The 14,833-nt window shown below is 41.5% G+C and overlaps 1 protein-coding gene across 2 annotated transcripts in view; it reads left to right on the forward strand.

Moving 5' to 3' along the window:
* The window catches only part of MID1 (midline 1), a 262,002-nt gene that overhangs the window by 217,705 nt on the left and 29,464 nt on the right, over window positions 1-14,833 (forward strand). For both annotated transcript variants that reach the window (XM_066619555.1, XM_066619554.1), the window contains exon 3: window positions 3,327-3,422. In XM_066619555.1, the coding sequence (XP_066475652.1) occupies window positions 3,327-3,422 (96 nt within the window). The remainder of the gene's footprint in view (window positions 1-3,326; window positions 3,423-14,833) is intronic.

A 14,833-nucleotide genomic window follows, 5' to 3' on the forward strand; every position in this document is an offset into this window, starting at 1 on the left:
AGAAGCCACTGTCATTTTTCTTATTCTTCCACCCTGCAATGGCAGCTCAGTAAGCAAGGTCAGGAGGAGACCCAGGACCACTCAGGTGATGCTTACCAGCTCTGTGAGGCTGACTGGCGAGCTCTCTGGCTTGGATTAGCAAAGGTAACCTCATTTGCTTTCGTGCAGGCCAGCTGCATTGACCCTTTGGAGTTGACCGTGATAAGCTCACTCCATTTCTTGATGGATCACAGCTTTGAGTCTGGGTGGTCTGATCCAAGATTGATTTAGGGCGCAATCCTAACCCCTTATGTCAGTGCTCTCCAGCACTGACATAGCAGTGCCAATGGGACGTGTGCTGCATCCTGCAGTTGGGTGTCACTCATGGAGGCCTCCTCAAAGTAAGGGAATGTTTGTTCCCTTACCTGAGAGCTACATTGCCCTTTTGTCAGTGCTAGAAAGCACTGACATAAGGGGTTAGGATTGCACCCGTAGTGGAATATGGTCTTTACCTTCTTCCCCATTAATAGCCCACTTGTTGGGGGTGGGGTGAGGTTTTAGATTTTTTCCCCTGCTACAGGTTCACTATCTTATTATTTCAATCAAGTGGCCCAGTTTAACCCAGGTCTCTCTCTTGCTTGTTTATGGGGGGGGTGCACTGGTAAAGGAGTATTCCTTTATTTTCTGCTTATTGGCTATTCTGAAGCAGATGGCCTTACCCTGCAGGGCTCTTCTTAGTTTCTTATGTAATGATAATAATACCCCTTTTGAACATCCAGATTTTGCAGCTGGAGTCCTTGTCACATGTTTGTATTGCAATACAGCAAGTACTTAAAATTGTTGATAGGTTCTTGAAAATGGCAACATTCAATGAAGTGACTTATAACAAAACCAATTTACCATAGGCTAATTGATATACGTAAACAAGAGTTAAGTTCCTACAGCATATTTTTGGTCAAAAACCAAACCTCTAAATAAGGACCCAAAACACTTCTAATATTAAACATTGAAATACAGGTGTGCACCACTTTACGACCTTCTGGCTTTCGCCAGGATCATATAACGGACAACCATGTGTGGTCACATGGTAATCAGGGGCGCACACCCCAACTCTCCGAAACAAGGGGAGCTCTACTCCCCACCCCTCTGGAGGGTTTTCCAAGCCTCCCAGGGGCAGCACACATCCGCGCACTGCCTCTGCAAGGCTCAGACTGAGGGAAGTCGTGTCTCGTGCGCGATTTCTGGTTTCCTCCATGAAACCAGAAGTCGTGTGAGAGACATGATTTCCCTCAGTCTGAGCCCCGCAGAGGCAGCACGTGAGATGCGCGCTGCCTCTGGGAAGCTCAGATGACCCTCCATATGGGAGGGGAGCAGAGCATCCCCTTCCCTGCGGAGGGAACGGATTGCGTCAAGCCCCACTTGATGACGGGGATCGCGATCCTGATCCCTGTCATTAAGTAGGGCATGACTGTAAATGTCAGCTTTCTAAGCTGGAAAAAACCCACACAGACATGGGGGGAAAGTGCAAACTCCTCACAGATAATGGCCCCAGCTGGGAATCAATTTTTTTTCTCATCAATTTGATAATGAAATGACTTAAAATGTAACAACTTTAAGTGAGAACTTGCTGTAGTGGTAAGCTTAGTTTAACAACAAATAGAAAAGTCAGAATTAAAAGTGATCTAGTGCGTACAATGTAGTATGGCAAAGAGAAAGTAGCTCTTTGGCAAGTATCTCACTGTGAGGAGACAGCCACTGTGGAGAATGAGTAAAAGCATATAACTGCTTTTATTCTGCATGTAACACCAGTTCTTTATGTGCCTTAGGGAAATGCGAGAACTGAAATATGGAAGTGAAGGAAACTGTTTTATGAGATGTAACAGGATGTATGCCTAAGTGGTTATCTACAAATAGATATATCATAAAATATGGTATCCCTCACAATGATGTAAGGTAACACACATTTGAATTGAATATGATAGGTTACATGCATGATCAACAAAGAATCTTTAAAAAGTGCAAATTAAACATGATTTAGTTCTTTCATTCTTTTTTAATTATAACTTGCTAGTACTATGTATATCATCCCAAGTCCTCTGCAGATAAAATGACCTTTTATTAGGATTAGAGAGAGAAGAGGCTTGCTATAGACAGTTGATTGCTTTCCCAGAGAAAAGCCCAAATTAGCTGGCAAAAAAAGTACAATAAGCTCATCTCATTTTTAGCAGATTTTCCACTACAGTTCAAAAATAAAACTTCCTCAAACGTTTTGACCTCACAGGCATTTTTTTTTATTGAAGTGAAGAACAGTGTCTCTCTTTATCTCCCCACACAAAGATGCATGAACTTTCTATGTGAAAATTAACCTGGAGCACTTGATGGTTTTATGCATCACGTAAATTGATAATTTGTGCTGTCTTTCCGGTCCTTTTCTAGTATATAGCTAAAAATCTGTCAGTTTCAAATGACTCAAATATATAATTGTTTCAATTCATATAGCTATGCAATCAGTGAATGGATGGGGGGAGGGAGAAGTCAAGATCGTGCCCTCTGCTCAAAGTACAGGACCTGCCTATTTTAGGTTTCCTGATTGCATGGAAAGAGCCTACGCCTTTTAAATGCATTGGCCCTATTCAGATGAACACATGGAAGTTGGGAAGGAGAACTGTGGGCATGATCCTGGTTCATGTGTTTACTCGTATCCATTGATTCTGCATGCTTGCATATACAGTTGGCCTGCATCCTACACGTACTTTACTTGCACAAATTGAGCTACATGCACTCTGCAAACAAACAAAAAACAGAGAAAAACAACAGTTGAAATAGTGCCAGCAATTTCACCCACTGTTCCACTTACTAAACACATGCCTAGTGAGTGAGCCTGAGATCAGAAGATTAAGCTGCAGTTCCCTCAGTCGGTCTCAGTTCCTACCTGTCTCTTGTAAGACTATGCATATTTTTCATATGTAGGGGGTTCTCAAGATAAGTTTGAGCGTGCATGATTTTAGCTTTACACACTGCCTTTGGAACTTCCCTCTCATAAGATGCAGGCCAACTGTGTACTTGAGCCATTTAAGCCATTTCTGTCCAACGTTGCGTATATGCAACAGGGACCAAACGTGTATACCTGTGGGCCAGGCAAAAATGGGGTAAAGTCAGTGGAAAAATTACTCCTGTCTGTAGTCTACTTGCTTTTCATGTCTTGTTCTACATATTTGCATATTGACCACTAAAGCTCTATTTTCATGTCTGTAACATTCAAGTTTTTATATACTGTACACATTTGATTACAGTTATAAATTGTGCTTAATACTGAATCATTCATCTGAATGTTCTTTTCTTAACAGCAAAATTTGGAAAATAATCTCACCAACCTCATCAAGAGAAATACTGAACTGGAAACACTTTTGGCTAAATTAATTCAGACATGCCAGCATGTGGAGGTGAGTATTTCTTCAGATTTATAATATTTAAAATTAGATTGTTTAAAACTAGATTTTTTTGTACATGAATTTCCAGGCTCATTGTAAATTTAAAACTAGATTGTTTGTACATAAATTTCCAGACCCATTGCAAGGGCATGCTCACAGGTGGATCAGTCAGAACCACCTATGGACTGGTCAGGTTTGGACCTGAAGTACTACCATGTGAAACTATTATTAGGGGTGGGTGAAAACAGTTTTAATTTTTCTTTTTTTTTTCTTTTTTGCAGATTTTGGTGTTTTCCAAAGTTAGAAGTGCAGAAAGCAGTGTTGTATTTTTATTCCAAGGACGCATGTTTATAAATTACAATTATAAATTATAATCACTTTAAAAGTGGACTAGGTACATGATTTAGGGCCCAATGCTACCAATTTTCCAGTGCCTTTGGGGGGACCCTTTAGGGACAGGGAATTATTTATTGATTTATTTGGTATGTAAACCACTTTGTGTACTACAGGGGGCCCCCATATCTGCAGGTCCAGTATCCGTGGATGTGAATCCGTGGATTGGGTTTGGGGCCCCCTCAGCGCGCGCACCCCTGAGCTCACCCCCTCTGCTGAGCTCAGCAGAGCTGAGGATGTCAGTCTACCAAGCTCAGACTGAGCTCTGAGGCAAAGAATAAAAAAATCACAACTTCTGGTTTTGTGGAAAAAGCAGAAGTGATGTTTTTAATGCCTTTAAGGCATTGGGAGGCCTGTACATTCTGTTGAAAAGCAGTGTATAAATCTTCTTAGTAATAACAATAATGATGTTAATATTAATCTTGGCCATAGAAATTATGTCTGAATAAACATTTCCAGGATTTAGATTTAAGTCTCACAGATACTCACACTTATAAATATTGTAAATCCAGCTTGTGGACTGGAATTACAGCCATTTTCTCTTTCTAATTTTGTAGAGACTATTGCTGTCTTGTTTTAATTTGACTTTTTCTTCTTTTCAGCAACAATGTTTATCTTTTATGACCTTCATATAAAGAATCTTCCTTTTTAATTTTATCTCAGATCCAACAATTCTTTCATTATAAAGATACTGCTGGCATACTGTAAGCAGATGTGTTGCTTTCCTTTGATCTTAATGTTACAGATTATTTTCCATTGCCATAGAACAACAGCTGCATGGCTCATATATCACTTCATCCAATTTCCCATAAAAACACAATAAGCCATGCAGCCAAATTCACCTTATTTAAATATTATTATCAAGAGGAAACCCAAGGCTACTTTTATGTAATGCTTAAATTATTTTTTAATGTCTGTCATTTTTGTAAATTAAATGAAAAAAATGACATTGAGATGAGTTCATATTTACTGCTGCCATGAACCGAAGGAGAGTTGTGCTCACAAAAGAAACCTTTCACAACCAATGGCTCTCTCACACTGTTTGTGTTGATAGAACTTGAGCAACATTTTGTAGTCTTCAACATTTAACAGGAGCTGGTACTTAAGGCAGCAACTTAAGACAACTTGACATTTTCTGATTTCCAGAAGATACTTCTATGTAGGGAAAATTACATCCACGTAAGATCATGTGCAGTGGCTGAATAAGTGTCAGCTGGATGTTTTGGAAAGTTATGGCAGTTTCGCAGTATGGGCATACTGAACAGGCATGGAGTCTATTAGGCAAGTGTGCTGTTTTACATGTCATGATATACATGTAGTTTACATGCTTTTCCTGCATGGACAAAGTTTCTTTTGAGAGCTGTGTAAAGATCTTAAATCAGGAACCTGAATATAAAACTGCTACAGGTATTACTCATGGAAATAAGGGAAACTACACATTACACACAAACGTGTGTGTGTGTGTGTGTGTGTGTGTGTGTGTGTGTGTGTAATGAAGGCACGATAAGGAGATTTGGAAATGAGAAGCAGAGTTGCTTAAACGTTTTCCCTCTTGCAGCTACTCCAAATTTTTCCCAGCTGCTTTTTTCCCCACTCCTGCTACAGGTTCCATATGAATGCAGTTAAACCCTGCTGCTGCCCTAATAATTAGGAAAAATGTTGCAGAATCAAACTGGTATTAAAAAGAATTGGAAAAACACGTGGTGTATTGGAAAGACAGAAAATTCATCGTATAGCTGTTTGTGGAAATGCACAAAATAATGATATATTGTTTTGACCCACAAGTGGTGTGACCTTGAGCTAAATACTCTGCCATGTGGCCCCACAGAAACCCCTTCTCCTGAAGGCGAAGATCACACTGTCCCAAGAAAACTTTACCTCTCCACCCAGAAAATACCTCATTCACAGCAGTTTCCATTAGGCAGTAAAATTATTCAGTCCGTGACATTTTCAATTTTCATGTTTATTGTTATGTAATCATAGGTGAATTTCTTTCTTTATTACTAATTCTCCCAACTCCATTTAAATAAATTTGTTGTCAGAAAGCTAGCATTTTTGAGCCTTTATTTTAACCATGCCTATGAAAACTATATTGTTCAGGGTCTGGAGATTTTCCTGAACAGACGCACGTTTACCTATAACTCCTCATATTACTGAAGCATCCAGTCATAGATCAGTGGCTGCATGTAGGCACTTCTCCTACACTGGCGCTGACTGCCATAAAGCAGTCAGCGCCAATCACAAAAGGCACTCTAACAGTGCAGCGCTCAGCTTGTTGCTGGGAGCACTGGTAGAAAGGTTGTGCCTGCCCACGTGCTGCAGCACTTTCCCCACCGTGTGCTGGAGCAGATATATCAGCGAGAGAGGTGGGAGGGGTGAGGAAAGAGTGGAACAAGACAGGGATGGGGGAAGAGTGGGAAGGGGTATGGGAATTGGCAGATTGGGCCGGGGGGAAGGATTGGTAGCACCGGCATCACTGGATATCCCAATCCCCTTTTCCAACCTGATCCCGTGGCATGGGTCTACATAGACCTGTGCCAGCTATTTAATGCAAATCCAAGTAGGCCGCCCTTTGCGCCACAGAGACTTTCCCTTGGGTAAAGGAATGATTGTTCCTGTACCCAGAAGAGACCTCCACAACTGCCTTCCCCCACCATAGGATTCAGCAATTTCCATTTTGGTGCTGTTAGGGGGGAAAATGGATAGGATTGAACTGTAATACTCATTAGGATAAGTTATTGAAAAACAAATGCAAACATTTGTCAGAGAATATTGTTTCTGGCCTGAAACAGTTGTTGAAATTACCTGCTACACTCCTGTACCTGAGTCTTGGGTTCATATGTGACTCCTTATAACCTTTACAAATCATGGGTGATTAGCACATATACACATACATGCCAAAAGGTGTTTGTTTGCAGAGAAAGGCATTGCCATTTTAGATTTCCTATGCACCACTCCCCCATATCAGGGGACCATAAGAAGGCTGATGCATCTAGGAATTCTAGTATGATTCCACCTCTCTGGTGGTGCTGAAGGAAGAGAGCTGTTGCTGCCCTTTAATGCCTGCTAAGGTTACTACCTAGGTGCCAGTGGGGGACAGGATGGGCACCAAGAGGAAGAGGACTTCAACAGAACTTGTCACCAGATGCACAGCACTTAGATTTGTTTTAATGTTGTGCCAAGCAAAAGAAAGTTCCTAGGTACCAACATGGTCTTCTGAATTACAGAAACATTTACGACTGACAACAAAAAGGCAGCTTGGTCACTTTCCATAATTGGTAAAGTTATCAATATCCATTATTTTTTGCAGGATGTAATCCAATTTAATTGACTTGTTAACATCAACACATTATGCATTTCCCTGCCTCCTCTTATCCCTGGCTTCTGCTGGAAAGGGTGAAAAAATTCAAAGGAAATGTGTAATTGTACATGTTTGTCTCCCTTAGATTTAAACCTGTTAGCCAGCTAGTAGCGTTTAGGTTGGCAAGACCAAAAATATCAGTCGCTCTTTCTCCTTTTTTAAATTTTGGTAGGCGTTCCTGAGGCAGATCACATCCCACTGTTATCATAGATATTCCCCTTGGGTATATCCAAGTTTCAGCGTATCATGATAATTTGTCAAAAGTATGGTAGAAATTTGATTTCCGTGAACACAATGTGTCCTTCTTCTTTTATGGAGCCCCATATGTTTGTGTTGGGGGTATTTTTGAATGTTTACGAATGTATGAAGAACGTGTATAACTTAGAAAATAGAATGAAGTTGTTTTAGTCTGTTGCAAAGCAACATAATTGGAACACAGCTGTGGAAAAATCTGGAACAATTAGTGGAGAAAAGTGGGAGGGAATATGCCTTCCTGTAGGTAATTTAAATGCCAGTGCTCCAGCCAATGTTTTCTAACACTAAATAGAACAAAAAAATTATGAATGCCTGTACACATTTTTATTTTTTCCGCTACTGTGAATCATTCTTAGAGCACATAGCACAGGAAACTCATTTTATATATTTCTTCAACTCAGCTGTGCCAGTTATTTTCTGTTTATAATGGAAACACACTTCTTTTTCTTTTAAAAAAAGAAAACTGCTTCAGGCTAGAATCAGCCATACAAGGGCTAGGTCAAAAGCAATTGTTTATTTTCTGTTCAAATTCTGTAAACCCATAAAAACAGGGAGGGTAGGTCATCATGATAAAGCTGTCCTTAACTATGACAGCATTGCCGAGAAGATAGGCAAATCTTTGTATCAGTATAGGATTACCAGAGCAAGAGGTATTTGTGACATGTAGAGGTACCTGCTGAGTCCCGTTCTTGTCTGCCAGCCAAATTAAAAATCCCAAAAGAAAAGTGGAATGCGAGAGAGTGAAATAGAGATGGAAAAAGTGTAGAAAAATAAGAGTTCATTACAAATAATGAAAATGCCAATACTTAAAAAGACTTCAGCTCCCCCAACAAAGGGCTCTTTTAAGTTTCACAGCTAAGTATGTCTCTCTTCTGTTTTCCATGAAATGGGCTTAGAAAACCTCTTGTTTGTGGTTTCACAAAAATTAGAACTATGCTGGCAGGGTGCTTCCCAGGAGACTCTATTAAACAATAAGACGGCTTTGTTCATAGCAATAAAAATAATGCATACTGTGTTTTCATTACATGGCTCAGTGCCAGTTCTTTTCGTTTCTCATTTACGCACTGAAATTTGGGACTACCGAGATCCAATCTTGGGCAAGTTGAGAAGAAGAAGGGGGCAACAGGTAACAGGAAGGTTTTGGTGATAATCATGATAATTGATCTAGTTGCCCAAAACATTGACTATGGCTGAAATACTATACACATACCTGGGAGTAAATCTCCTTCAACTCAGTGGAGCTTACTTACTATTCATAGGATTGCATGGTAATAGTCTTCTTAAAAAAATTATCTAGTTCCTGATGTGTACAGTTTGGTAGAATTTCCTTTGGGTATTGGGTATACTGTACTAAAGCTTCCATGATAGGAACATTTAGATGGAACTTGAAGTATTGTGAAAAGTATTCAATGGATGTTTAGCATTCCTTTCAGAACAAAACAGAATTGTATTCTAAATTTTTAGTGGTACAGCACTTTTCAGAGTTTGTTGCAGCACAAGCAACAAACGGTCTTATAGCAAAACCCACATATTTAATTTCAGCATAAATTTTCATGGACTGCAGTCCAGTTCATCAAATGCAATGGCCTATTGCCCATAAAAACTTCTGTTAAAACAAATGAATGTTTAATTAAGGTGCTGCAATTCCCTTTGTTGTTTTGACTAAGAAGTTAGTCATGATGGGCAGCTCAATCTTATCGAGAGCTTACGGTGGCAGATATGATTTGCCTCCGTAAGTTCCCTTGTGACAAGGGAAAAGGCACACCACTGCTGTCTGCCACAGGACCATGAGCACAAATGGACGCAGGCCCTGGACACGCTCCAGTGTCTCCCAGATGTCACACTGGAGCACGTAAAGTGGTGGCGGGGCAGTTTGTGGGCAAAAGTGGGAGAGGCAGGGCAGGGAACAAGACAGGAAGGGGGTCTTTTCCCCCTTTCAAGTATGGGAGGGAGTGGGTCTTGGCAGCACTAGCACTCCATTTCCTGTTTCCCCAGCTTGACAAGTTTCTTGCCTCTCCTGGGACCTTCACTGAGAAAATAGCTGGTGTAGGTCTGCAGGTACCCATTGGCAGGGTAATCAGATGACCTATTTTTCCAGTACATGTCCTCTTTTTTTTAGCCTTGTATCCTGGAAAAGAACTTAAATGACCTCCTTTTCCCTGTGAGCAGGCCCCTGCAGGCAGCATATAGCCTTTTTGTATTTAATAAATTATATCTACCTGTAATACTATTAAATTTAAAGCTATAAGTAATATGAAATCAATATATGTGTGTTTTTAGTATTTGGTCATGTCCTACATTTTTCTTGGATGTCCTACTTCTTGTGGTGCCTTGTCTTCTATTGTGGTTATGACATCTGGTCACCCTGCCCATTGGCGACCAGGAGGCCTACGGTGAGGTAAGTTAAAAATATTTTTACTTACTCCTCCCAGGCAGCCTTGTCTCCATCACCCCCACCATAGTATGCAGAGCATGTTCCAGCAGTGTGGCTGCATCTGTAGAATGCAAGAGAATAGGATTGCGGCTGAACAGCTCAATCCTATGCTTTCTTCCCCACCAATGCACTGATGCCAAAATGTTACTGTAAAGGTCAACTATGCATCATAATTGCTACAGATGGGTAATTGTTTCCCGATCTCCTGAAGCTTCCTTCCTTTTATTTTCTATGGCCTTTTTTCGTGATTTTCCAAAAGCACATAGCAGAGACATTGCCAAATACACTCTTGGCAGTAAATAAAAAATTTAGTGGTATTGTTTGACATTTCTGGACAGCCTCAGTGTTAGAGCTTGGGGTGAATACTATTTAGTAATGATACTTTAAAAATATAATCGGATTAAAACATGCTAACACTGGAAATTTAAAAATAGATCTCAATTCAGACATTATATCCTCTGATGGTGATACTGTCTATAAGAAAAACAATTTTAGAGAAATATGATTAATAATCAGGGATAGGAAAACCAGCATGACTTGACTTGAGTCATGTCTAGAGTCACCACTCCTCTACGACTCGACTTGAAAAAGAGTCATAACGGGGGCACTTTCTGAGACTCCAAGTCACCCTTTAGTGATTCTAAAGGACTCAAGGTGAGTTGCCCCCCTCCATTTGAAAAGCCTGCCATTGAAAAACAGGACTGCTGCCAGGCTGTGTGTGTGTGTCGGAGCTCCCTTTGAACACTCCCCTGATGTCTCTGCCCATTTGTAAACAGGGCAGGAGAGACTGCAAGAGAGCCAGGACAGAAGCAGCAAGAGGAAGGCAGGTCATGTGCAGCAGCTGCGAGGCTTACCAGGATAACCCAATCCTTGGTAGCTCTATGAAGGAGTAGTCCCATATTAGCTAGCTAGTCATTCAGTGAGGCATCCTCTGCACAAGTAACAATGGAGGCATGAGGAGGAAAGCGTGATTGTTATGAACTGCTTCTCCCCTTCCCTGCCTCCTCCCCCTCCCTGGGCTTCTGCAGCCAATTGTAAGGCAAGAATCCCCTTGGGCTACTCCTTCTGCCTTCCCTCAGCCAAAGAAAATACCAAACCTTCCATCCTGTGTCCAATGATCATCTGTTCCTTCTAATCAGAGAGCCCACTCCTGCCTCCCCCCTCCTGCTCAGATACAAATGCAAACATTAACCCTTTCCTGCCTCCTGGCTGGAACCTCCCTGCTCCTTGCCCAGTTGGAATAATGGCCCCACGAGGTTTTTCACACTGCAGAAACAGTAAGCCAACACACCCAGACACAGGTGGACTCAAGTCAGCATGTGTGGGGTTGAGTGCCGAGTCAGGAGGCCCCGACGAGTGTTTTTCTGAGTCTTCCATGCATGCGACTCATGAGTCCACAAGTCAGTGAAAAACGCACATTTTCGCAACGAGTCTGAGTTATCTGAGTCGGATTCCGAACCCTGTTAATGATGCTAGACATGCTCAAAGCACTGTTTACTTACTTCAGCCTGTGCAACTAGTTATATTGGACTTTTCTGTGCATGCTTGAATCCCTTCCAGACGTTCTAGTCCACTCAGAAGATTGGGCAGAGTGGAATGAATGAAAATTGTGTGCAACATAATATGATGGTCCTGCTCAGTTCTATAGGCACTAGAATTCAGCTTGTTGAAAGCTGCCTAGATTGTGATTCTTTTAGAATGGAAACAAATTCAGTCTCCTACAACAGCCACATAGAATGTGTCAGTCTTGGTAAAACAACAGAGGAAAAAAAACAAATCTACCTCAAAATGTAAAGCATTAAACAAGTATAGTGTGTTCTGCTACTATTTAGTAAGATTCCATGAGATGTACATATGGGTCTTATTTTGAATTATGCATTATTTTAAATTTTGTTGTTTTTATAATACATTACTATTGTAACATATCAATCTTCTAATATTAGCCACATTGTAAATGAGCAAGAAAATCCATATTCTTAGATACTACTTTTCATCCTTCATCTCCCATGTGAGTTTTATTATGAACAATTAGCCAACATTTGTCTTGCTTCCTAACCATTAGTGCTAGACTTAATTGAGATTTTATCTACATCCAAATAGGCAGAAGAAAATGACTTGAAGGAAATTGACTTCAAACTGATGTGGTGGCAATTAGTGATCTCTTTACATGATGCATAAGTTCTTAAACGGGAGTTTGGAACATTCATCTACTAAATTGATAATTAGAGAAAGGGATAGTCTGTGATTATTTCTCAGTTATTGTGGTGTGATTAATTAATATTTCGTGTGATGCATTTGGTTTTAGTACAACCATCTTGTGTTTTTTTTATAAAGGCTCTTCTTTAAAATACATTTTTCATTTATATGTCAGCAGAATTATAAACTGGGATCTGCACACAAATATAATCAGGATGAAGCCACACATTACATGATTCTTACATACACACGCACACTCTATTATACGTATCATGTAAAGTATCTGTGGTTGCTACAGGTTGAGCACTGAACTGGGGTGCTACTTTATTCTTTTCTCTTCTATTGGTCTGCTCAAAATTCTGTCCCTAGTTACTTTTCTCCCTAAGATAAAAGATACATGGAATGGGTAGTGGGAAGAGCAGCAGATGTTGGGTAGGTGATTTTACCAAACAACTGAAAAAGAAAGTATTAAATATTCTTTCTTCCTGCGCCAGTATCCTTACAAGCCTGAAGCTACTTGCTGATGCCTGCATGATAAAAAAGAACCCATAGTTATGTCCTTGGAATATATGGACATGACGTGCAATCCAGAAGGCAATTATTACAAGATTGGCCATGGAGGGCCATAGTGCTTTTCACCCCCCTGAGCACGCCTGGCAGATGTGTAAAAAGGGAAACAGCCCATTGGCTGCTACTTGATCTGGGTTGGGTGGTCAGGAGAAAGCTTACTTCCTGTCTTCCAGTTTCATTGGACTTTCAAGCCCCACCCCACCCACCCATGTTGGCATCCTTCAGAGTATGGTAGACTATGGAAGACTATAGTATCACGCTCTGAATAGTGGTTCCAGAACAGTGTCCTCTCCAGTACGCGAAGCCTGGGTAAGGTAGATTTGGAGGATAGACTGTTACCCATGCAGCAAATCCCCCCTCTCCACGTTGCTGAAATGGTCCAATGGAAAGGCAGAAGCCAATACGGTTGGTTCCAGTGGCGTCGCAGGAGTTGCCAGAATGTGACTGTGTTCAGCCATGAACTGCCTCAGGGGCTCCGGCTCCGGATTTTGCCTCAAGGTTGACTCCTGAAGCCTTTTCCATAACTGGATGTAGCCATAAGGCAGTGGAGGTTCGGGATCAGAGTTTTCCTTCTCTCAGATGAGCTGCCTTCTCAGGCTAATGAGTCCAATCTACCCAGTAGATGGGATACACAATACACAATAATCCATGATACTGAATACACAATAAACTGTTACTCTGCACATGCCTGATCTCTTGAAAGCTAAGCAGGGTCAGGCCTGGTTAGTACTTGGATGGGAGACCCCGGACTGGCATGGTGCAGGTGTTGTTATAGTGCTCCAGAGTTATTGGTTGGCTTTGGTCTCTTTGACAGGTGGTGTGCAGGCAGGGCAGACAGGGCATGGTTAGGATTGGGCTATACATCAATTTAATGTGCCTCATTTTTTTATAGCAGTATTTATTTATTCTTCCCACATATTCTAGACCAGGGCAATATGTATTATAAATATTGTAGAGGCTAACAAATAATGTCTTTCATTGTACAGTGACATCAGGGTGAAATTTCTTTCAGGGGTATCTTAGTCCAGCCAAAGTACAGCTCAAGAAGAATAATTCTATAGACTTTTGAGAGGAAAGGGGCACTTTCCCATTCTCAAGGCTAGAAATGAATGCTTTTCTTGTGGTAGTTGGACTATTTTTTTCTTTTTTAAAAAAGTACCAACTGTCTAAGGCCTGCCTTTGCCTTGAGGCTCCCATGAAACAGCACTTGGTCACACATCATCATCAGAATAATCAGGCCTTCACTAGAGGCATGTAGCAATGTCTCTGCTGTTTTAGAGCTATCCATGGTGCTGTACATTGTTTCTTTTGTCTGCTACCTAACTTTAGTTGCCCTTACCCCTTCTTATCTGCTGCCTGCAACTCACTAGTGCAGCTTCACATCTGAGCTGGTCCTCTTCGAGTCTTGTCCAACAGCCACCTGGAATAGGTAGCTACTAAACATTTGTGCTTGCATGTACACATGGTTCACAGATATGTGTTGCATAATGATGGGCATCTGTTCCAAGAACCCCATCATTAAGTGATGTTGTCACTGTGCAATCTCCCACCACCACTACCACCACCACCCCGCTCCCAGCCTAATGGTAATTTTCTATGAAATTACACATAATGAGACCTGCAAGGGTTTGGGCACAACACAAGCTGTTGGCTCCATGCTGGGTTTTCTCTTTCACCTCTGCCCTTTCCTCCAATCACAGTTTCACACACAACCCCTGCTGCTGGCTGTGGCATCTGTTCAAAAGCACAAGTATCCAGCCATGCTTCATCCTTTCATTAGATAGATCAAAATAGGACCAGCACTTAAGCACACAGCCTCCTCTATGGGGGTTGAGGGACAGGCAGTCTTCCTTTGGAGAAGCAGCAGCAGCAGCAGCCCCCAAGCCTGCTTGTTGCGGCAAATGGAGAAGTTGAGCAAAATTGATCACAAACAGCTGCCACCTCCACCACTTTGATTCAATGGGGCTTAAAGCTTTCCTAAAGCGGGAGGAGGTGGATGAGTTGTCTCAGTCCAGGAAAGAGCATAGTTGTTACCTGTCACCCAAAATCTCTTGGTATTGTTGGCAATTGATGTAGCCCAACCCCTTGGCAGACTGGGCATCATCCTAGCCAGCCAGCTGGCTGGCTTGGATCACTGGCTGGGGCTGTAGAAATGGTGGGAGGGAATAAAGGTTTAAAAATGGCAACGACGGGGCAGGGGATGGCAGCAACGGG

This window comes from Tiliqua scincoides, chromosome 3 (assembly GCF_035046505.1).
Source record: "Tiliqua scincoides isolate rTilSci1 chromosome 3, rTilSci1.hap2, whole genome shotgun sequence".
NCBI classification, from domain to species: domain Eukaryota; kingdom Metazoa; phylum Chordata; class Lepidosauria; order Squamata; family Scincidae; genus Tiliqua; species Tiliqua scincoides.